We start from the raw sequence: 22,256 nt of genomic DNA on the forward strand, positions 1-22,256 counted from the left end.
AGATGGTTTGAAGACTTAATTGTGTAGGTCACTTTAGCCCTGTGCTTAATTCTTGGGACCATATCAAATTTCCATTTTATTGTGCTAATGCAGACTAACATCTCTCTCTCTCTTTCTCAAGTTTTGGGGATCTAGATTACCCATGATGTTTCCCCCAGTTAGTGATTAAGTGATTTTTGAAGTTGAACGGAATGCTATCTCATCTTTGCGTACAGCCAATATTCTAGAGTTAGTAAGGAGTGAGAATTTGATTCAATGAATCGGAACCTTCTTGATGAACTTCTTAAAGACTGCTAAATAGTAAATAAGGGCAAAAGAGTCTGTTGGTGTGACGTTTTTAGTATTAATTTTTCTTGTTGACGCTTGCAGACCAAAAATGGAAAGCTTCCCCTGCCCCTTCCCAAATTTCTAATGTTTTATATGGTCTCGTTTTCTGTTTGCCAGTCCATCTTTCTGGATTAAGTTTGAAGGTGGCTTTTATTTTTGTGTATGTGTGTGTGAGAAAAGTGTAAAAGCCAAACAATATATTACTCTTTTGTGTGCAGCAATTGTAATATTGAGATATAATTGCAGATTTTGTTGCCTTAAATTAGTATTCATGTAATATTTGACATTGAAAAACTGCTTTCACGGAGTTATAGAATTCTTAGCGCTTGGAGCAGGAAACTTTGCTCTTCTAATGTTCTCATTTGAAAAGTGATGAAACCAAAGCTCAAATAATTTATAATTTTGCTAAGATCACAGAGCCAGTTTAATATAGGTTTATATTTAAAAGTTGATTTTAAAAATGGCTTGGATAACACCCTTTGTTGTTAACCATATAAATTTCAAATTAATATTTTTTTCAGTCGCAAGAGTTTGTTTTGGATTACTTTATACATGGCTGCCCTTCCATTTACTCTTAGAAACCATATGAATTGAAATACTGAAATTGTATTTAAGTCTGGGAGAAACTTTTCTCTTTTGATTATATCAAAATGGACATTATCTACAGAGATTAGTGAGTACCCAGAAATTCCACAGGAGTTATTTTGGGTCACAACCACTGAATAAAGTTCGTACACTAGTTCAAAAATAAAAAAATCCCTCTTTTTCATTATCAGCCCTCCCCATTTTATTAAATGGAGGGCATGAGAATGAGTCTTTGGACCTGGGTTTTAATTAAAATAGCCATGGTGAATGGCACTGTAACCAGGTTCTACTTTTTGGAATGATGACTACAGGTAACTGATATTTTGGCTGTTTTACTCAGTATTTCTTCTGGATACTTAGTATGTATTAACCTTATATGTAATACGTAATTCCGTATGTCATTTTCTTTAATAAGTAAAGCTATTTCTTTAATAAGTAAAGTGGTTTCATCCTAGGATGAAATATGAAATCAGTTCTCATTTGAGACTTGAATCTGCTTTAGTGTTAAGTATTATTTGAAATTCATTATTATTCCCGCTTTGTTTCTGTTGTTTTGAGATTAAGCCATATAAAATGATACCAGTAATTCTACAAAGTTGTCAAAACTTTATAAGGAAGATGCTGAGCCAGTTTTAAATATTAACTTTGATACATCCTTTGTATCTTTTCCCCTGTAGATTTTTAAACTTTGTTTCCTGATTTGACTTACACATTTCTTTTAAATCTTATTGAATAATTAGTGGTCTGAATGATGATATAATTGGTGATTTTCTTGTCCTATGGTTGTTTTTTCCTGAAATTTTTGAGTCTTGGGGCTGAACTTCTAAGTGTTTTCAGAATTAATGCCTTTTGGATGTTGAAATTGGGTTTTACATTGTAAATGGCATATAATATTCAGTTTTTAGAATATCCAAATTTAAAAAACGACATTGCTTGTGATAGTTTGAGGGAATACTTGAGGGCCTAATACGGTAGATGGTCATTCTTGTAGCTGAAAACTTGGTGTGATAAACAGGAGTCTGACCTGGCCGTTGCCTTTTCTCATCTGCAGGTGTGTGTGGTTTCAGCGCAGCATGGCTGTGGTCATCCGTTTGCAAGGTCTCCCAATTGTGGCGGGGACCATGGACATTCGCCACTTCTTCTCTGGATTGACCATCCCTGATGGGGGCGTGCATATTGTAGGGGGTGAACTGGGTGAGGCTTTCATCGTTTTTGCCACTGATGAAGATGCAAGGCTTGGTATGATGCGCACAGGTGGTACAATTAAAGGGTCAAAAGTAACACTATTGTTGAGTAGTAAAACGGAAATGCAGAATATGATTGAACTGAGTCGTAGGCGTTTTGAAACTGCCAACTTAGATATACCACCAGCAAATGCTAGTAGATCAGGACCTCCACCTAGTTCAGGAATGAGTGGCAGGGTAAACTTGCCTACGACAGTACCCAACTTTAATAATCCCTCACCCAGTGTAGTTACTGCCGCCACTTCTGTTCATGAAAGCAACAAAAACGTACAGACATTTTCCACAGCCAGCATAGGAACGGCTCCTCCAAGTATGGGGGCCTCCTTTGGGAGCCCAACGTTTAGCTCAACCATTCCGAGCACAGCCTCTCCAATGAACACAGTCCCACCTCCACCAATTCCTCCAATCCCAGCGATGCCATCTTTGCCGCCAATGCCGTCCATTCCTCCAATACCAGTTCCTCCCCCGGTACCTACATTGCCTCCTGTGCCTCCTGTGCCCCCAATACCCCCAGTCCCTTCTGTGCCACCCATGACCCCACTGCCACCCATGTCAGGCATGCCACCCTTGAACCCGCCACCTGTGGCACCTCTACCTGCTGGAATGAATGGCTCTGGAGCACCTATGAATCTGAACAATAACCTGAACCCTGTGTTCCTGGGTCCATTGAATCCTGTTAACCCTATCCAGATGAACTCTCAAAGCAGTGTGAAACCACTTCCCATCAACCCTGATGATCTGTATGTCAGTGTGCATGGAATGCCCTTTTCTGCAATGGAAAATGATGTCAGAGATTTTTTCCATGGGCTCCGTGTTGATGCCGTGCATTTGTTGAAAGATCATGTAGGTCGAAATAATGGGAATGGATTGGTTAAGTTTCTCTCCCCTCAAGATACATTTGAAGCTTTGAAGCGAAACAGAATGCTGATGATTCAACGCTATGTGGAAGTTAGTCCTGCCACAGAGAGACAGTGGGTAGCTGCTGGAGGCCATATCACTTTTAAGCAAAGTATAGGACCTTCTGGACAAACCCATCCCCCTCCTCAGGCACTTCCCAGGTCAAAATCGCCCAGTGGGCAGAAAAGGTCAAGGTCAAGATCACCACACGAGGCTGGTTTTTGTGTTTACTTGAAAGGGCTACCCTTTGAAGCAGAAAACAAACATGTCATTGATTTTTTTAAAAAGTTGGATATTGTGGAAGATAGTATTTATATTGCTTATGGACCCAATGGGAAAGCAACGGGTGAAGGCTTCGTAGAGTTCAGGAATGAGGCTGACTATAAGGCTGCTCTGTGTCGTCATAAACAGTACATGGGCAATCGCTTTATTCAAGTTCATCCAATTACCAAGAAAGGTATGCTAGAAAAGATAGATATGATTCGAAAAAGATTGCAGAACTTCAGCTATGACCAGAGGGAAATGATGTTAAATCCGGAGGGGGATGTCACCTCTGCCAAAGTCTGTGCGCATATAACAAATATTCCCTTCAGCATTACCAAGATGGATGTTCTCCAATTCCTAGAAGGAATCCCAGTGGATGAAAATGCTGTACATGTTCTTGTTGATAACAATGGGCAAGGTCTAGGACAGGCATTGGTTCAGTTTAAAAATGAAGATGATGCACGTAAGTCTGAACGCTTACACCGTAAAAAACTTAATGGGAGAGAAGCTTTTGTTCATGTAGTTACTCTAGAAGATATGAGAGAGATTGAGAAAAATCCTCCTGCCCAAGGAAAAAAGGGGTTAAAGATGCCTGTGCCAGGTAATCCCGCAGTTCCAGGAATTCCCAGTGTGGGAATGCCCAGTGCGGGAATGCCCAATGCAGGAATGCCCAATACAGGAATGCCTGCTGCAGGAATGCCCGGTGCTGGAATGCCCGGTGTGGGAATACCCAGTGCGGGAATGCCTAGTGCGGGAATGCCTAGTGCAGGAGGTGAAGAGCATGCCTTCTTGACTGTAGGATCTAAGGAGGCCAACAATGGGCCTCCATTTAACTTTCCTGGTAATTTTGGTGGGTCAAATGCCTTTGGACCACCACTCCCTCCTCCAGGATTAGGAGGGGCCTTTGGTGATGCTAGGCCTGGAATGCCTTCAGTTGGAAATAGTGGTTTGCCTGGTCTAGGACTGGATGTTCCAGGTTTTGGAGGTGGACCAAATAATTTAAGTGGACCAGGATTTGGAGGGGGCCCTCAGAATTTTGGAAATGGCCCTGGTAGCTTAGGTGGCCCCCCTGGCTTTGGAAGCGGCCCTCCTGGCCTTGGAAGTGCCCCTGGGCATTTGAGTGGGCCTCCAGCCTTTGGCCCTGGCCCTGGCCCAGGCCCAGGCCCAGTCCATGTTGGTGGTCCTCCTGGCTTTGGATCTAGTTCTGGAAAACCAGGACCAACAGTAATCAAAGTACAGAACATGCCCTTCACTGTGTCTATTGATGAGATTTTAGATTTCTTTTATGGCTATCAAGTGATCCCAGGCTCAGTGTGTTTAAAATACAATGAAAAAGGTATGCCCACAGGTGAAGCTATGGTGGCTTTCGAATCTCGGGATGAAGCCACAGCTGCTGTCATTGACTTAAATGACAGACCTATTGGCTCTAGGAAAGTAAAACTCGTATTAGGGTAGCTGTTCACATCAGTTCTTCATAGGGTAGATATAGTCTTCATAGTGCTGTGATTAATGCATTCAGATTGTTTTCCTAGTGTTTCCAGGTTAGAGCCTGTGGATTGTTTCAATTGCATATAGATTGGTTTCCATAACATAGAGCATTGGTTTACTGTTTACAGAAGACTCACTACCAGGATAAACATTGCTGTATGTTACAGTAAAGCTGTCCGGAGAGAACACAAAAATGATTTTGGCATACTATTAGAGAAACCATTTGTAAAACTCAAATGACCACATAAAGCTTATCCAGGAGTCTAGATTGGTTTTGTTTTATACCATATGGGGTGAAGAAAATAGAAATGTCAATAGAGTTCATTGAGGGTGCTCTTGCCAGCTGCTGAAAAATAGAAGCTGGCTACTCTTGGAATTTGGTTTAAAGCTGGACAGATTTGCTTTGTTATAGGGTCAAAGCTTTGTCTAAAGTCCTCATTTTCTTTAAAAATTGAATAAAATCTCTGTATACAGATTCACTGTATGTACCTTTATTGCTTCTTGAGGGTTCTTGCTGTATAGACAGTCCTGAAGTTGCTGCTTTATTTGCCTAATTGACTCATTTGTAAATGAGCAGAATTGTTTTGTTGATGTTTTTCTAATATAAAACTCCACACTTGGTTTGTGCTATAACCTTGAACTTTGATTTCTAATGTCAGTCACACTTAAAACTGTGTGGAATAAGACGTTTGCCACAAAAATAAAATATGGAGTCCTCTACCTACCAGAGCCTTTTTGGTTTGACCGCCAAGTTTTAGTCAGTTTAAAAATTGTTCATGTTGTTTGGATGGCATCAAAAACCAGAAACCACTTTTAATGGTCATTGTTTAAGATGCCTGATTTGAAGTCTTGCCCAAGATGGACTGATGTTCTGGCAATTTCCTTCTGTCCCAAAATTATGTGAAATTTTGACCTGTAACTAAACAAAAAGGGTCCATTCATAAGAAAGCATTATTATATATAGGTCTTTAAAATTGTAGTTGAAATTGTTAGCTTTGTTAGCAGTAGTGTTAACAGAATAAAAGATCCATAAGTTGGTCCATAGATCAATATATATTTAATCCTGTTAATTGGAGGCTTTTTGGTCTAGTTGTTTGATCAGGAGCCTGGTTACAAAAATTCCTTATACAGAGTACAAGTGCAGCTGCCAGAGGGGAGAGAATTGAGGCTCCTTGCCCTTTCATACTCTGGCATTCAGGACTAAGGCAGGAGGACCACGTGGGTTCTGGTTGGTGAGTGTCCTTGTCACGAAAACATTTGCCTTACAACGTCCTGCTCACTGCCACAAAAGGCTCTACTTATAGTTACTTTTCTTCTTAGTTAAAATGCTCTAAAGATGTGTCACATTATATTATAAACATGGAATGGGAGATTGGTGAGATACGAAAAACAAATTTAGTCTTTTACATGGGCCTCTGTCTTGGTTTGAAACATCCCCAACATTTCCTACAAATCAGTTTACTTACAGAGGGGTCAGCCTTTTAAAAGAAATATTTTCTATTTAAGAAAAATAGTGCCTTTTGGGTGTTGCAATTCAGTGGAACACTGAAATACAGCGTCGTGTAATTTAGAGTTAAGAGTGGCAACAGTTCATTTGTGTGCTAAGATTTGGAAAGCTTTTTCATCACTACAATCTTAGAGGATTGACAGTACAGGATATTTTGTTTAGGGAAAGGATTATTTAGACTTTCAAAGAAGAAATGGCTGTGTTGTGGGTCTTTTGCTAATTCACGAATACAAATTTGCTTTGACAGATAACTAGGTATTGCCTCCTCAACTAAAAAAGCAATATGATGTTTGTATATGCTGTTCAATTTAAGTTTTCTGTTAAGTAATCATTTCTCATTCCAAAGACAGAGTGCAAAAAACTTCAGCGCTGCTTGGGAGTCTTATTTCAACTGCAGATTATTTTCCCCATTGGAAAGCTGACTATTTTCATTTTAGAAAAATGGGTTGTTTGAAGATGAAAGTCTTTTTATCTTTTTTCACAGTTTATTTTGGTTATGTGTTCATACGTTCTTATTAAATATTTCATATACTTTATTGCAACTACTTTGTTATTTCTACGTTTTAGATTAATGCTGAAAAGGAAAACTTGATTTCATTGTTCATCAAATTAAATAAATTAAGAAAATAGTGGTTTGTGTAGAAATTGGAGAGAATTGTGTTTCATATTTGGTTGAATCACAACAGTGCTTCTCTTGTTGTGAAATGTAATTAAATGCTTTGCCCTCTGGTACTTGATTTTTGTGTATCTGAGACTTATTAACATAGTGCTAACTGCTAAGCATACTGTTCACCTTGTTCTGGGCATTGGAGTTTGACTTTTAAAAAATTTCCTGAAAATATGTTCTGTGCAACTATTCATACCTCTCTTACCTGCAAATTTTCTCGTAAGAACTAGGTTTGGGGTGAAAATTTACATTATTTTCTCATTTGCTTTGTATGGTATGAAGGATTTGTAAAGCTTCGCTTAAAGTGGTGTGTATTTGTAAACACTATCATGATATTTTCAATCTTATGTGTAAATTTTATTGCCTGTTTTTGGTGTCTCTGACATTAATAGAAGAGAAACTTTTCCATTAGGTTTAAACCTTCCTCCCCACCCCCCATTTTTTTGTTTGCTTGGGTTTTTTTTTTTTTAGCTTAAAGGGTTAGAGAAATCTACAAAATGTATTTTATAAATAAGCAAACTTGTAAACTTTTCCTGAACTTTAGTGAAACAGTTGGTAAGCAAAATTTGGAGGTGTGTTCTGTGTTTCCACTGCAGTTTGGATGTATAATTATTAGTGGCTTTTTTTTTTAATGCAACACTGTTAAGTGAAATGTAGTTTCTAGCTTTGTGCTCCAAGTTGTCAAAGCATTGTTAGTGGAAATTCCATTAGGAAACTTTATTCAGAATTTCAGAGAGGTAACAGTGTAATTAGGTCAGTCTTAACCCACTGGATGAAAATCTAGGGCTGTGTATGGAAGTAAGCAAACATACATTTTGGGTGGAAATAGATAAAAATAAGGATGCACGAAAGCCTTAATCAAAGTCCCTTTTATTGGATTCTGTCATTGTGTAGAGGTGTGGGTCAAGGTTTAAAAATAAATCCACTCATCAGTTGAAGAACACTTTAAAAATGTGTAAAGAAAATGTAAAATTGCTGCTAGTCAAATCTTCTGGGAAGAATTTCTGGCAGTGATCACTTTTAAAAATTATTTCCCACTCTTGCAAACATTTAAATTGTTTTACTGGCAGTTCTGTAGTAGTCCAAACTTTAGAAACCAAACACAATAAAATAACTCATTGCCAATGTGGCCACAACAGTGCCAGCAAATACTGCCTTGGCTTCATTCAGCAGAGATTTTTGTTTATATAGATAAAGTCTTGAATACTGTTCAATAAACTTGTCACGAAATAAAACAGGCTGATGCTTTTAATGCTTTGACTGTACATGAGTACTCTACTGAGCTATACCATCAGGTATTTGGGGTTTTTTTAAAAACTCCTGAAAATATTTTGTGCCTTTGGAAAGGTGGCTTTGGTGATCTTGGAGGTAACAATTGTTGCTTATCCTTGTCTGCTAATGCTGAAGTGTGGAAAGAAGAGGATACCTGGAACTGCAGGGAGGAATCTTGACTCTAGGTCAGATCTGTGGTATCCACCTTTTCAGACTTAACATGAGTTTTGCTAGCAAGTCACTTTGTTATGTGGACTCAGAAAGAACTGAAAGCCAGATACTCCTTTTCACAAAAGGAGTTTTAAAGGGGGCTGTGAATTGTTTTTTAAAAACTGTTTACTTTAGGAAATGGGAAAACAAATTTTCAGAATACATTGTCAGTTGCACATACCTCTAAAGCTTTGTTTTTCTTTTTTGTTTACTTATTTGTTTTTGCATTAGTATGTGAGGTATTTGAGGTGGGGAAGAGGGGAGAGGAATCAAAAATATAGCTGCTGTCCGACATTGATGCTCTGGTTTTGTCCTTTCCACATTGGTTCAACTTCTACTGAAAAAATTAGCAAATAAAAAGTTTCTGTAAACTCCACAGAGTCTCTTAAAAAAAAAAAAAAAATCTGGATTGGACTTGCAGAGAAATTAGTGGGCTGTTCCTTTTAACCAAGACTCTTGAAAAATGTTTGTAACTTTTATCTTTATCATGAAAGTTTTAGCCTGTATTTGAGTTTGAATACCCAATTTGTTTTAGAGAGGTTTAGACTAGACATAATTAATTCCAGGTAGTTGCTGATCTGTTTTTAAAATTACGACAGTTTGACTAAGCATTTGAAAAATCAGAGTGAAATCGGCTGCCTAAGGATATCCAGAATGGCGTTTACCATCTTAAAAGGGTGGACTATGTGCTAATATGTCTCCCTTTATTGCTCAGGAGTGATCACTCAACTTCTGTAATTCATTGTTGTCTGCTTTCCATTGTTTTACATGAAGTAATAGTCTATCAATTTTGTGCATCGCCACCGTTCTCCTTACCCCCCAAAAGTAGAGCTTTTACGGGATATGGTAGAATCCAAACTTATGGCTATCCTTTTTAATTAAAAAAATTGCTTGATATCAGTTTTGTCTTTCTAGCATAAAATCTTTAGATCACACTGACTTACTGTAAAATGTTCTGGAAAGAGTATACTCTCGTGGTGGCACAGTTCTCTGATGCTGTAGTGACTTTTCTGGGAAAATTCTTCTGTTCAACAAATAAGCAAGCTCATCTCTTATTGGTGCCTGCTCATGTAAATCTTAATTCTTCACTGTGCTATTCCTTGGTGCCTTGAGCTATTTTTGTGCCAGAGGATCTCACAAGCATCCTAGAATATGGGTCGTTTTCTGGATCAACATAACTAGCAACAAGCAACTAAGGTGGCAGCTGCTTTTCTACATATTGCTCTATTACTGAAGGGGCAAAAAGCCACCTGATGCAAACATTCCAGCCCCGGGGACAGAGGGCAGCACTCTAAAACTCTGAGGACAGGGAAGTAGTGTAGTGCTCATTAACCATATTCCTTGAATTCTGTCAAGAGTCCCAGGAACCTCTCCCCAGCAAAAATGTTGACCATTAGGTCATAGAGACTAAGCAAACACCAGCTGTAGAGAAGTGGTTAAATAGCACAGCAGAGCATTGGAGTTGGCACCCTAGCTGTTCCGGACATCTGGACTGTGATTTCAGTGACTTAATAGTTTCATGTCATTTTTCCTAGGCAACTGATGGCCTGCCATTTCATGTTGAGAGAAGGAGGAGGTGACTATTTGGGGAAAATAGAGCTATGAGAACATAATTAAATATGGACAGAGTTAAAGATGTTGAATAAGCATAACACATCCCAGTATTACAATATAGCAAGCTATGCTATGTTCAAACAGACCGCCCCTTGGTGTTTGATTCCCTCTCTATTTTGATGGTCTCAGTTTTCCCCTTTTACCTGCTTGTATAGTAAGCCTGCTGGTAACCAGCACTATGAGTTTTACTTAGACTGAAGCCCCCTCACTGGTGTCTCTGTAGCCCTAACCTCCTAATTGGGGTGGGGGTGGGTGTGAGTTCACTCACAGCTCTTGATTAGTGAAATAAGATTTGTCACTTACGCATTTGTGCTATACATCAAATGTAACAACCACATTGTACTGCAAATCACTTGTTAGTCCTCGAAGAGTGGGAACGTCTTAAGAAGGGTAAAGAAGTTCAGCTACTTAAGGGCTCTTAAATCGTACTAACAGGTGCTGTGGCTAATTTCATTTTTCTTTTGTTCCACACTTCCCCACACGTTGGGGCGTCATGTCCTTTATACATAACTCCTTTCTGTAGTGTGGGCCCAGCAGGATCCCTTGGCTATAAATCTGGCTTAAGTGGTGGAAGACAAATACACCTCTTACTGAAGTAGATAATGCTGATTACCTTTGCTTCTGTGACCACTGAATTGACAGGTTGGAATTGGAAATATCTGTTAACTCCAAACTTCTAAGACAATTTCACATGGATATACAGCTTAGCCATAGCTGTAACCCATGCTAATTAAATGTTTTGAGTGGTGGTGTGCACCTAGCACTTAACACATTGTGTTGGAAAAGGAAGTTTAAAAAATGCCTGTTCTTCAAGACTTTAAAGTCCTAAATGATGCAAGTAAGTGCTCAGTTGTACTTATACATATTCAGGGTATACTCATGACTCACAGGAACTAGATAAAGGGTTTCCTGGCCAGCTGCTGAATGGTCAGACAGAAATAAGTGTAATGGAATCCTTAGGTGTAAGCTGAGGGAAGGTGCGATCTCTAACCAGTGTTCTTGGGGACACAATACTGTTAGTTTAGTAAAATGAAATGACTGTGTGAGGGAGCACAGTAGCAGTATCTAAAATTGTGCCTGTCCTGAAAGCTCTTAAAGTTGTCCCATAACAGCATAGCTTGAGGTTCTGGCAGCCTAACTGGTATGACTGAGCTGAATGGTCTACAGAGCAGGTAGGCAGGCAAGGCAAAGGTTGGTTCTAGGGATGTCCTGGCCTAGCAGAGGGACAGAACCTTTTATCTTTTTAATAATCTTTTGACTAGCCGCCAGATAACAAATGCTCTAATACGTTCATAAACAACTCAGAATTAAGTGAATTTCCCCATCAATTTAACCACGTATATGCATAGTTGTCTACCTGAAATTCATTCCTTTGTGGTTTTAGATCAATTTGACACAGAGTTTTAGCTTTTCCGTCTGAAATGTCCACCTTTTGGTTCTTGTTCTTCTAGGCCAACACTGTCCAATAGAATGTTCTCCAATGGAAATGTTCTCATGTGTACTAATATGGTAATTATATTTTAATAGCTATGTGTGGCTAGTGGCTACTGTATTGAACAGCACAACTGTAGATTCACAGCGCAGCAGCAGATTTCCTCTCCCAGGTCTGATCTTTGGAGATCTTGTTAGGCAGCACTATCCAGTAGAAATAAGAATCACTTGACGTCATTTAAACTTTTATAGTAGCCACATTTATAAAAGGTTAAAAGGAACAAGTGAAATTTAAGAATACACTTAATACAACATTGTAAAGCAACTACACTCCAATAACAATTAAAAAATATATATATTTAACCCAGTAGATCTTAAATGTTACAGTTTCAGCTTATACTCAATATAAGATTATTGAGCTATTTTACATTTTTGTTTTTGTACTAAGTTTTCAAAATTCAGTGTATATTTTACAGCACATTGTGATTTGAACTAAGCATTATTTCAAGTATTCAATAGCTGCATGTGGTTAGGGGCTACCCTTTTGGACAGCACAGATTTAGAATATTTAAAAAGTTATTCACTGCCATTTCTCTCCTAGTTTTGCTGCCTCTTTCAGCTGTTTCTTCACTTTTGAGTATTCAAATTTTGTTGCATTCCTCCTAACCTTTACCCCTCCTGTTGTGTTTGCAGGTTAGTTTTGTTTTTGAGAATTTGCCTCAGTTACCTTTTTTATGGGCAACACTGGAGGTTAACTAGGTGACAGTTTTATATTGTAAAATTACTAATCCTGCACTAGAAGCAGCCACAGAAGTAGAATCTCTCCTCTCCACTCTGTACGCCATCCACAATGGCAAGTGGGCAAGTCATTGTGTGTCTGTAACGTAGCGTCTTTATTTTTGAAATCCTCTCTCTTTAATTTCTCAGCTTCCCTAACATATTGAATTCTGAAGATCAACCCATCTTAAGATTTCCCATGTATCCCAAGTAAATTTATTCCAGTGAGGGGGCTTGCGTTATCAGCAGTAGGTTGGTTTCTTTTCCAGGGGCTCTGGTCTGCTGCTTTTGTTCATTAACTCAACACCTTTTGTGCCATTGGTCACACTGCACACTGGAGATGCACAAGTTCTTGTTGATGCCCTTGCCCTGGAGATGGTAAGGAAGGTGGTCCAGTACTGTTGTCTTAGACACTGCAGGCAATAGAGAGGCAGGTGTCTCATTTAAAAAACATAGATTAAATATATAGATTCCACCAGGGCAGGATGAGGGCAAAGGTGGCTGCCCAGTAGGTGTTCTTTGAAAATTTTGGTAGAAGTCACATTTTCTACTTTATTTGCTGTATTCGTGCTTGTTATTTGAAGTTTATTCCTTTGATTCCTTTGCCTTGGCAAACAAATAGGGAGAATGTGTGGTGGGTGCAGAATTATTTTTGATCTGTGTGCAAGATTGGTGTAGATCATAGGAAGAGGCCACATGAGCCTCACTGCTCTTTTAGTAGCCAAGTGGACTTCAGATTGAACTGGATTACACAAGGTGTGAGCTGTTGGTAAAATGGATGGAAATCACATCCTAAGGGAAGCGAGTTGTGGTTCATCCAAGTTACTGTGTGTCCCAGGGCTAGTTATTTCCTTTCTCTGTCTTTAGTAGTAATGGGATTAATTAACAAAATGGGGTGAAATTAGATAATCTCATTATATTCAGTTTTAAATTTCTGTGATTCTGTGAACCCAGCTATTTCATTTCTTTCTGGAAATCTGTAGTTAATTTGAACCTTAAAAGAGAGGCCAGTGGAACTAAAAGTTTTGGTCTGGCTACTGCTTGTGATAGCAGTTCCACACTTAAGCTTGAGAACTTCATTAGGGGAGAAAAGAGGGAAGGGTCTTCATTTCCCTTTTTGGAGGCTGTTCCTTTCCTGCCATTTAGGTCCTCTGGAGCAGGTAGACCGAGGCATTCCTCCTGGGTGTCTCGTCAGCCAACAAGTAGATGATACCATACAGTAAAAGGATCCGTTTATGAGCACTGAAGAGAGGAGCAGTTAACACATGTAGGGCACTTACACTGGGTCAGGCAGGGGGCACTTTCCATGGTTAGCCCCATTTAATTCTCAAAATAATCCTCTAAAGTTGGCACTGTTATTATCCCCACTTTACAGATGGAGAGATCCAGGCAAAGAGAAGCAAAATAACTTGCCCAGAGTCTCATTGATAAGGGGTGAACAGAGATTATTCAGTCATCACCTGTCTGCATGACTCCAGAGGCAGAGCCCCTCCTTTCCTCGTTGTTTCCTTCCTCTCCCTGACTTTTGTGGGGGGAGATGTGGGAGGCCAGTGGCAGCACTCTTCTGTCATGGGTCCCGAGCTGGCTGGGGAAGGGGCTCCAGCCTTGTGCCAATGCTCCAAATGCTTATTTTGAAGTAAGAAGGTGGCGGCTTTGTTTAAGCACATTCAAAGTCACGAGGGGAAAAATGTCCACTCAGATACAGTTCTATCTTGGTAGAAGGCCATGTGTTCCTTCTTGGTTTGCTTCCTTTCCCATATCTAATTCTCTCCTCAAGCTAGCTTCCCTTTGGAGAGTTCCACACAGGTTGGATTTGTCCATTTTTTGGATAAGTCTTTTTGGGACGTTGGAGCTGGATCAGTGGCTTCCAAACTTTTTTGACCATTGTAGAATACAGCGGGATGGGAAACCCTGTGACCGTTTACTATACCGTTATTTTCCCACTTTTCACTTTTTGTGTGAACATGCACATTTTAAGCTTTCTAATATTGCCAAATGCTGTATGGCAGCCAGACTTCCTAGTATTATATGGATCTAAATCAAATTATTGCTTAAGATTTTCGCTTATAAACACGTTAGTAGCTCTTAGTCAGCTGTATGAATAAAGAATGTGTAGTTTTGTAGTAAGGATTTGCATATTGGATTCAGTTCGTGACTTAGGAGGACTGTCCTTGAGGCTGCTGATTTAAATTTGGGGAATTCCTGAGTTATAGAGGGAGAGGCCGGGGTAGAAATACTTTGTCTACCTTCATCATGTCCCTTGAGGCAGAGAGGGAAACGAAGAGTGGTGGTGATGGGTGTGGTTTGTCTTTTTCAATCTTATGAGAAAAGAGTACTCCGTTGGGTGATGTTCTCCCATTGGGAGCTTATGGAGAATTTCCTGATGGGTTTTCACGATTTGATCCAGCATCTCAGCTGCTCCAGTGTGCCAAGGTAGGCAACAGGAGTGAGGGCGTGGCTTTGGTTTGTGAATGAGTGCCATACAGATGGGTGCTCTGTTCCTCCTCACAGCCTGGAAATGGGGTTGAAGTCTGGTGCCTTGCCTTCCTTGTTAGGCTTTTGGGAATGGAGGAAGGCAGTGTAACTCCTGAACATGAACAACTGAAGAGTTTCAGCTCAGTTGGCATTGAATTGGATCCAACTAGATCCAGGAGGAAAGATCTGTTCTTGGATTTGTAAGAGCCAAGATTGAATCTCCTGAGGCAGGAGAGGGGAAGCCAAAGAAAATGAAGGGTGAATTACTGCCTATTGGCAGTGAGATTCCCTATCAACAGTCACGTGCTAGTCAACTGGCTAGCTGGGCAAAGGGAAGCCCTGATTTTTAGCATTTGCCCAATTTCTGTGGTTTAAAACTTAACGAGGCCACCTGCTTACAAAATTCCTTTACAATTCTCTCGCAAACTGTACAAGCCTGCTCTGGCACGCTGCTGCAAGCCTCCCTCAGGTGTTTTGAATTCCCATTCTGTGCTCAGGTCTGTTCTGTGTGACATAGGAGATGCTGAAGCAGCGTCTTTTCTAAAGAAGCTTGTTATTTCATTGACAGGAGCTAGAAACATTGACGGTACAATTGTGGTGTGGCTTGAGTATAGCAGTCCAGAATGAGAAGTTGTTGAGTGCTGGAAAGATCATGAAAAGGGGAGCATATGAGAGCTAGGCTTGAAGGATGATAATAGCTAACAGTTACTGGTGAGAATAGTATCAGACTCTGTACTAAGCATCTTGCATACAATGTTTATGTCAATCTTCAGAAATAGATAATATCCCTTACTTTACACCTGAGTAAAAATTTTGCCCAAATTACAGAGATAGGACATCATTCTAGTGGGTATGTAATAGTATCTCATTGTGGCTAGAAAGGAGTAAAGCCAGTACTTGGAGCCTGGTTACTTCACTGCAGAACTCATACTCTTGCCCACTATATCAGATTGCTATTAAGTATAAGAAGGGAGGTTATTTCAGTAGAGAAGGGTGTTAACTACAGTCTAAAGTCTTAAGACTAGGTGGGAGTCAGAATAAGCGTTCTGGTCCTCATTTTACTTAACGATGTATGTCTCCATAACCAAATCACTTCTTCCCTCTCTGCCTTGAATTGAGGAACTTGGATAAGATGATCACTCAGTTCCTTTTAATTTCTGACATTTTGTGAATTTTAAGTTATAAAAATGAGAGTGTGTATAGCTTCTTTAAGGAATACTGGAGAAAGTGCCCTGCCAGGGTACGAGGCTTGGGAAGCACTAAGGTTGGCTGGCGATGGGGGTAAGCAGAGGAAAGCAGTCTACAAGGGCGAGTGAAGGGAATGAGACTCCAAGTGGTAGAAAGCAAAAGCAGGAAATGTTGGTGCTGAATACTCAGTTGTTTCCGTTTGCACTTTCCCAGATGAAAAGGTGTGGATTGTGGGTGCAAACAGAGATAACAAGCTAACCTTTTGTATTGAATATTCCTGGAAAGCTCACTTCTCCCTTGATGGCTTCTGCAGCAGGCCAGGGCTAGATTTGGGTTATTTCTGAGAATCCTTGGATTATCACTCCTTTCTTTTAGCATTAGTTCGGCAGTTATTTATAAAGCACCTGCTATGTATGAGTCACTGGAATGGGAATAAGACAGATCTGGTCCATCCCCTATTGAATTTATATAATCTGGTAGGGGAAACAGATAATAAGCAAGTAAGTTACACATTTTGATAGGTTTATGAGAAGCTGGGTTTTGTTGGTTTGGAATCAGGGAAGATCTCTGACTTCAACATAGAAAAGAGATCGGAAGGGACTGAGAGTGGAAATGGGGAGACCAGAAGGAGACTATTACAGACATCCAGGCAAGACACGCTGATTCAGAAGAGAGTGCACAAAGACCTGGCGAGTATTAGCCAGATGTCTCTTACAAAAATAAATGAAAAAAATTTCTGAGACTCCTTTTATTGAGTCACTTAAATGTAATATTTAATAAACTTCTGTAAAGCTTCAGTCCTATAAAGGATGCTGACAATCCCATGAGATTAATGAGACTAGATGAAAGGTAAATGAGGCTGGTGTAAAGTATGTACCTGTTAAAGGGATAGGGGACAGAAGAGTGACATGAACTAGTTTTAATTATGGAAGATTTCCAAACAGAGGTAGGTTTGGAGGTAAATTTTAAAGGAGATAAATAGGATTTAGGAGATACTAATAATCTCATGCATTAGATGATTTAAAGGGAATATGACTCAAAGAATAGAAAACTGCACATTATAAAGATTTGCTTATAAGAGTCACTAATTCCAATGAGAAAGTAGAAATCAGATTTGTGAAAAAACAAAACTGTAGTTATCCAGGAAGCTCTGACCTCTCAGAATGAAATCTAGTCCCGTGTGCTCCTGGGGCATATGTGGGCCCACAGCATTCTGGTTGGGGTTTTAGTCTGGGCAGAGAAGAAACTGAAAAAAGATAGAATAGGACCAGCTGTGGAGAAAGTGGTAGAAATGGTAACAGACTAGAAAAGAATAGTCTATTAGAAATAGAGGCTTAGCACAGGAGGAAGCTCCTGACCCTCTGCATGTATTTGGCCTGCACCAAAAGCATCTCTTTCTGGGATCTTTCAGAAGTTATGGAGTGAGGGGAAGGGCAGCAGTTCCAGTTGTTGCCTGTAATCTTACCACCACAGTTAATTACTGCTAATGCTCTCATAGTTCACAACTTTTTTTTTTTTTTTTTTTTGGCTGTGCTGCGCGGTATGTGGGATCAGGGATCAAAACCCGTGCCCCCTGCAGTGGAAGCTCGGAGTCTTAACCACTGGACCACCAGGGAAGGCCCACAACAAAGACTTTATCAGGGATAAACCTGTAGCCCTCCATTTAAATTTTTCCCCAACATTTTATTATGAAAACTTTCAACATAAGAAAAGTTGAAAAAATGATACAGTGAATTCCCATGTATCCACCATTTAGATTCTACAGTTTATATTTTCCTATATTTGTTTTACCACATCTGTCCATTCAGCACACCATTTTAATTTTTGGTGCATTTCATAGAAGTTGTGAGCATCAGCACACTTCACCCATAAATATTTCCGTATGCCTTATCCTGAGCTGAATATTTGTTTATGGGTTTGGGGTAGGGGTTGATAAAATTTACATGCAGTAGGATGTATATACCTTAAGTGTACCATTGGATGAAAATGACAAATTCACCTATGACTCACATTCCTACCTAGGTAAAGGACTTTCACATTCTCCCTAGAGTTCTCTTCTGCCTCTTCGCAGTTAATACCTCCCCCTCCCCTGGGGGACAGGGGAAGAACAACCACTATTCTGAATTTTTTCACCATAGATTAGTTTTGCCTGTCATAAAACTTTATAAAGTGTAACTATGCATTTTATGCTTCAGGTTCATCCATGTTGCAGATATTAATAGTTCTTTTGCTGAGTAGTTTTCTATTACATATACAAACATTATGGTTTGTTTATCCATTCTCATATTGATGGACAACTGGGCTGTTTCAGATTTTTGGCTATTATGAATAAAGCTGCCATGAACATTCATGTACAAATCTTTTTGTGAACATAATGTTTTTATTTATTTTGGATAAAAATCTAGAGTGTAATTGCTCTTGGGCTAGATATACGTTTGGTTTTCTAATAAGCTGCCAGACCGTCAAAATGGTACATTTAGTGCCTTCACTAACAACGTATGAGAATTCCACATCCTTGCTAACATTTGGTGTTGTCGGTTTTTTACTTTTAGCCATTGTGATGGGTATGTAGTAGTATCTCATTGTGGTTTTAATTTGTATTTCGTTGATAACTAGTGCTATTGATCACTTCCTTTGATTATTTCCAATTCATATGTTTTCCTTTATGAAGTATCAGATCAATTTTTTTGCCCATTTTTAAATTGACTATCATTTAACGTTGAATTCTAGGAGTCCTGCATTGTAGAAGAGTACAACTTCTGCATTACTGCTGGACATTAGTTCAAATGGAAAAGGCATGAAGGTTTGAGTTGAGCAGAAGCACATTTACCATTTATTCAGTAAATGGTTATGAGTACCAACTAAGCATTAGTATTAGGGATACAGAAATAATACCTAGCCCCAGTTCCAAGGAGCCAAGATTATGAGGGTAGACAGACAAAAGTAAAAATTCTGATGTAGTGGTTTCACCGTTAAGTCACTAAATATTTACTGAGTACCTACTATAGGATAGGTACTGTTGTAGGTATTGTACATATAGAGGTAGGCGAACCAGACATAGTTCCTACTCTAATACAGCTTATTTGTTTTCTGGAGTGTATGTGGGGGAAGACAGTGCAGAGCCCCTGAGATGGGGAATGAGATTGATGTTGAGTGTATGTGGATCAGAAATGAAACCTGAAAAAAAAAAAAAAAAAAAAGAAATGAAACCTGGCTGGAATGTAGTTGCATGACTAGATGATTAGTTAGGTGATGGTCAGGTCTTGCAGGGCTTTGTAGACCATGGTAAGAACTTTGGATTTTATTTTGAGTGTTTTGGGAAGCCATTCCAGAGTTTTAAGCAGAGAAGCGGCATGAGCTGGTTTCTGTTTGGCTAATAAACGCTGTGAGTGTGTATGTGTGTGTCCGCGCACGTGCATGTGCAAACACACACATACAGAAAAACTGGTGAAGAAACCACTGCAGTCATCCAGAGGAGAGAGAAATCCAACCTGGGGAAGGTGGGCAAAACTTCATATAAGAATAATGTCACAGCATAACCATGGATGACAAGGCATTTGCTAGGCAGAAAAGTCAGAGGTATCAGCGTGTGTTGTGTCTGGGTGTTTGAGAAACGAGAAATAGCTTTGGATGACTAGTTGGGTGGATGGTGGAACGGCAGGAGGTAGAACAGTCTAAGAAGGGCTTTGAAGGTTGAATTACAGGTGCAGGGTCATCGTATTAGACAATTACTTAGTTCTGTATAGGCCCTCTGGAGTTGTGCCACAAGGTGGCCATGCTAGGGAGTTAGGCTTTGAAACTAAGGGCCATGAGCGGCTACTATACAGGGCTTCTAGTTAGAGATTTTCCGGAAGCTGGCGTCAGGGATGACTAGGTAAGGCACTGGTATGGATGAAAAACCAGGGGGGAGGCAAGAAACAATGGGGCCTGAAGTTAGGTAGAAGTTGTTGAAGTGAAGGTATAGAGGCTTTGGGGTTAGAATGAATTGTCATGAGGACATGAGGTGTGGATTAGGGCAAAAAGCTAATGAGTCCCTTTAAAAAATACAAAACAAACAGTATAAAATATTGAAACAATACAGAAGTGTATAAGAGTGTGTAAAATTCTCACCTTTATTCCATTCTTCTGAGGTGTACCTAAAAGTTGCATTTATTTGGTGTGTCTTCCATTTTTTGTGTGTATTTATTTTGTATATGTATTTAAATCTATTGTATATACACATACAATTGAAGTTTAAAATGGGGTTATAGTCTTCTTACCATTTTTTTGCAACTTTATTTTTTCATATGATACCAGTATACTTCTGCCTTAATTGTTTATTTACCCGCTACTTGTCATTCCATTGACTAAGTACCGTAATTTACTTAGTCACCACCTATTGATAGACCTTTAAGTGGTCTCAGGTTTTTTACTGTTCTGAGCAATGGTGAAATGATCATTCTTCTTTATTTGTCTCTGTACTATGCAAACACTGCCTGAGAGAATGTGTGAGGTGAGAAGCATGGAGTCGGATTATGACGGGGGAAGTTGTGGTTCTGTTCCCTCAGGAGTATGTATTGTGCTCTGGATCTGTCCTTGGGGAACCTCCAAAGCAGTGATCAGGCTGGTCAGAAGTCTAAAAGCCACATTCTAGTGGCAATATTCAAAAGAACTGGGGCTATTTCTCCAGATTTTAGCTTGCAGTTCACTGCTTCCGGTATCAGATGGTTCTCAGAGGGAGACGGAATAAGGCTTTCTTGTGGAATTTTAGATGGGAAGAAATAGGAATAATGCGTACAAGTGAGAATTCAACAGACTTGGGTTAGTTTGGGTAGGACTTTATGGAGCAGGACTTTCTGATGATTGGATTATAAGAGTGGTGGGTTTTCCATCATTGGGTGCATTCAAGCAGAGACTGAGGTGCTATGGAGGGGACAGTATGTGAAGCAAGTTGAACTCTAAGAATCATTCCAATTTTGGTTGATAACAGCATTCAAGACAGAGACCATGAGGCACTAAGATGGGAATAGCACTAACTGGGCAGGGTTGGGAGAGGGATTGACTGCGGGTCAGTTTAGGGGAGGTTGAGGCTGGAGGCGTCCTGGGGTATAGTGCTGGGAAACCTGGAATGCTGAGTGAAGCTGGGTGAGAGATCTGACCTCGTCTGCACTCTTGGTACAGATGGTCGCAGGCGTATCGGTCGGGGGAACATAGGGTTAGTGAGGAGTCTAAGGATAACTGTTATGGTGACTTAGGAGGCGGGGTTTATATGGGAGTCATGGTGATCCATGCAAGAAGGTAGTGTTTCTAGCAAAAGGAATGGATGGAGAACCTTGGTGCTGTTTGATTGCCAGTCAGTTTGGAGATGGCTAAGCTGGGAGCAGAGGCTGGAGATGGCCTTTTGGATTTCCTGCAGCAAATATTTATTAGGTGCTTGAGACAGAGCAGTGAATAGAACAGACAGATATTCCTTCCCTCATGGAGGTTACATTCTAGTGGGGAAGACAAATTACATAAATATATATAGTATATTAGACAGTGATAAATGCTAAATAGAAAAAACAGGAAATGGGTATGTGATGTATCAGTGGTAGTAGGGTTGAAATTTTAGAGTGGCCAGAAAAGGAGAAACTTTTCCTTCAAACTGGAGATTTGTTTTTTTTTTTTATTTATTTTGGGCTGCGTTGGGTCTTCATTGCTGCACACGGGCTTTCTCTCTAGTTGCGACGAGCGGGGGCTGCTCTTTGTTGCGGTGCGGGGGCTTCTCACTGCAGTGGCTTCTCTTGTTTCAGGGCACAGGCTCTAGGAGCACAGGCTTCAGTAGTTGTGGCTCGCGGGCTCTAGAGTTGCAGGCCCAGTAGTTGTGGCGCACGGGTTTAGTTGCTACACGGTACGTGGGATATTCCCAGACCAGGGCTCGAACCCGTGTCCCCTGCATTGGCAGGCAGATTCTTAACCACTGTGCCACCAGGGAAGCCCAAGAAGATGATTTTGAATAGAGACCTAGAGAGAATGTGAGGGAACAGCAAGCCGTGTGGGTTATATGAGGGAAGAAAATTCTAGGCATTGAGGTAGAAACAAGCATATTTGAGGAATGACAAGCAGACCTGTGTTGCCAGAATGGAGTGAGCAAGAAGGTGTTAGGAGATCAAGTTAGAGAGATCTAGATCTTTCAAAACCTTGTAGGCCAATGCAGAGTTTGGATTTTTTCTAAGCAATGGGAAATCATTATTGGGTTTGGGTAGAGGTATGACATGACCTGTGTTTTAACAGGATCACCCTGGTTGCTGTATTGAGAGTAGCCTGTTGGTGTGAGGATGAGGGAGTAGAG

At 40.0% G+C, this 22,256-nt stretch overlaps 1 protein-coding gene and 1 long non-coding RNA gene across 15 annotated transcripts in view; one reads left to right on the forward strand and one right to left on the reverse strand.

Moving 5' to 3' along the window:
* Window positions 1-22,256, forward strand: part of LOC116739527 (RNA-binding protein 12) — a 38,563-nt gene that overhangs the window by 6,300 nt on the left and 10,007 nt on the right. For 4 of the 14 annotated variants that reach the window (XM_032603870.1, XM_032603869.1, XM_032603871.1 and 1 more), the window contains exon 3: window positions 1,964-8,214. The exons of 7 other annotated variants lie outside the window; for them this stretch is intronic. In XM_032603870.1, the coding sequence (XP_032459761.1) occupies window positions 1,986-4,772 (2,787 nt within the window). In that variant the 5' untranslated portion in view covers window positions 1,964-1,985 and the 3' untranslated portion in view covers window positions 4,773-8,214. Of the gene's footprint in view, window positions 1-1,963; window positions 8,215-22,256 lie in introns of those variants that run through there. 3 more of the 14 variants (XM_032603873.1, XM_032603875.1, XM_032603883.1) reach the window with 1 other exon arrangement.
* LOC116739530 lies at window positions 6,297-21,677 on the reverse strand. Its single transcript, XR_004345613.1, has 2 exons — window positions 19,157-21,677; window positions 6,297-19,123 (listed from the first exon to the last, which is right to left on the reverse strand). It is a non-coding gene; the product is annotated as an uncharacterized LOC116739530 (long non-coding RNA).

This window comes from Phocoena sinus, chromosome 15 (assembly GCF_008692025.1).
Source record: "Phocoena sinus isolate mPhoSin1 chromosome 15, mPhoSin1.pri, whole genome shotgun sequence".
Lineage (NCBI taxonomy): Eukaryota > Metazoa > Chordata > Mammalia > Artiodactyla > Phocoenidae > Phocoena > Phocoena sinus.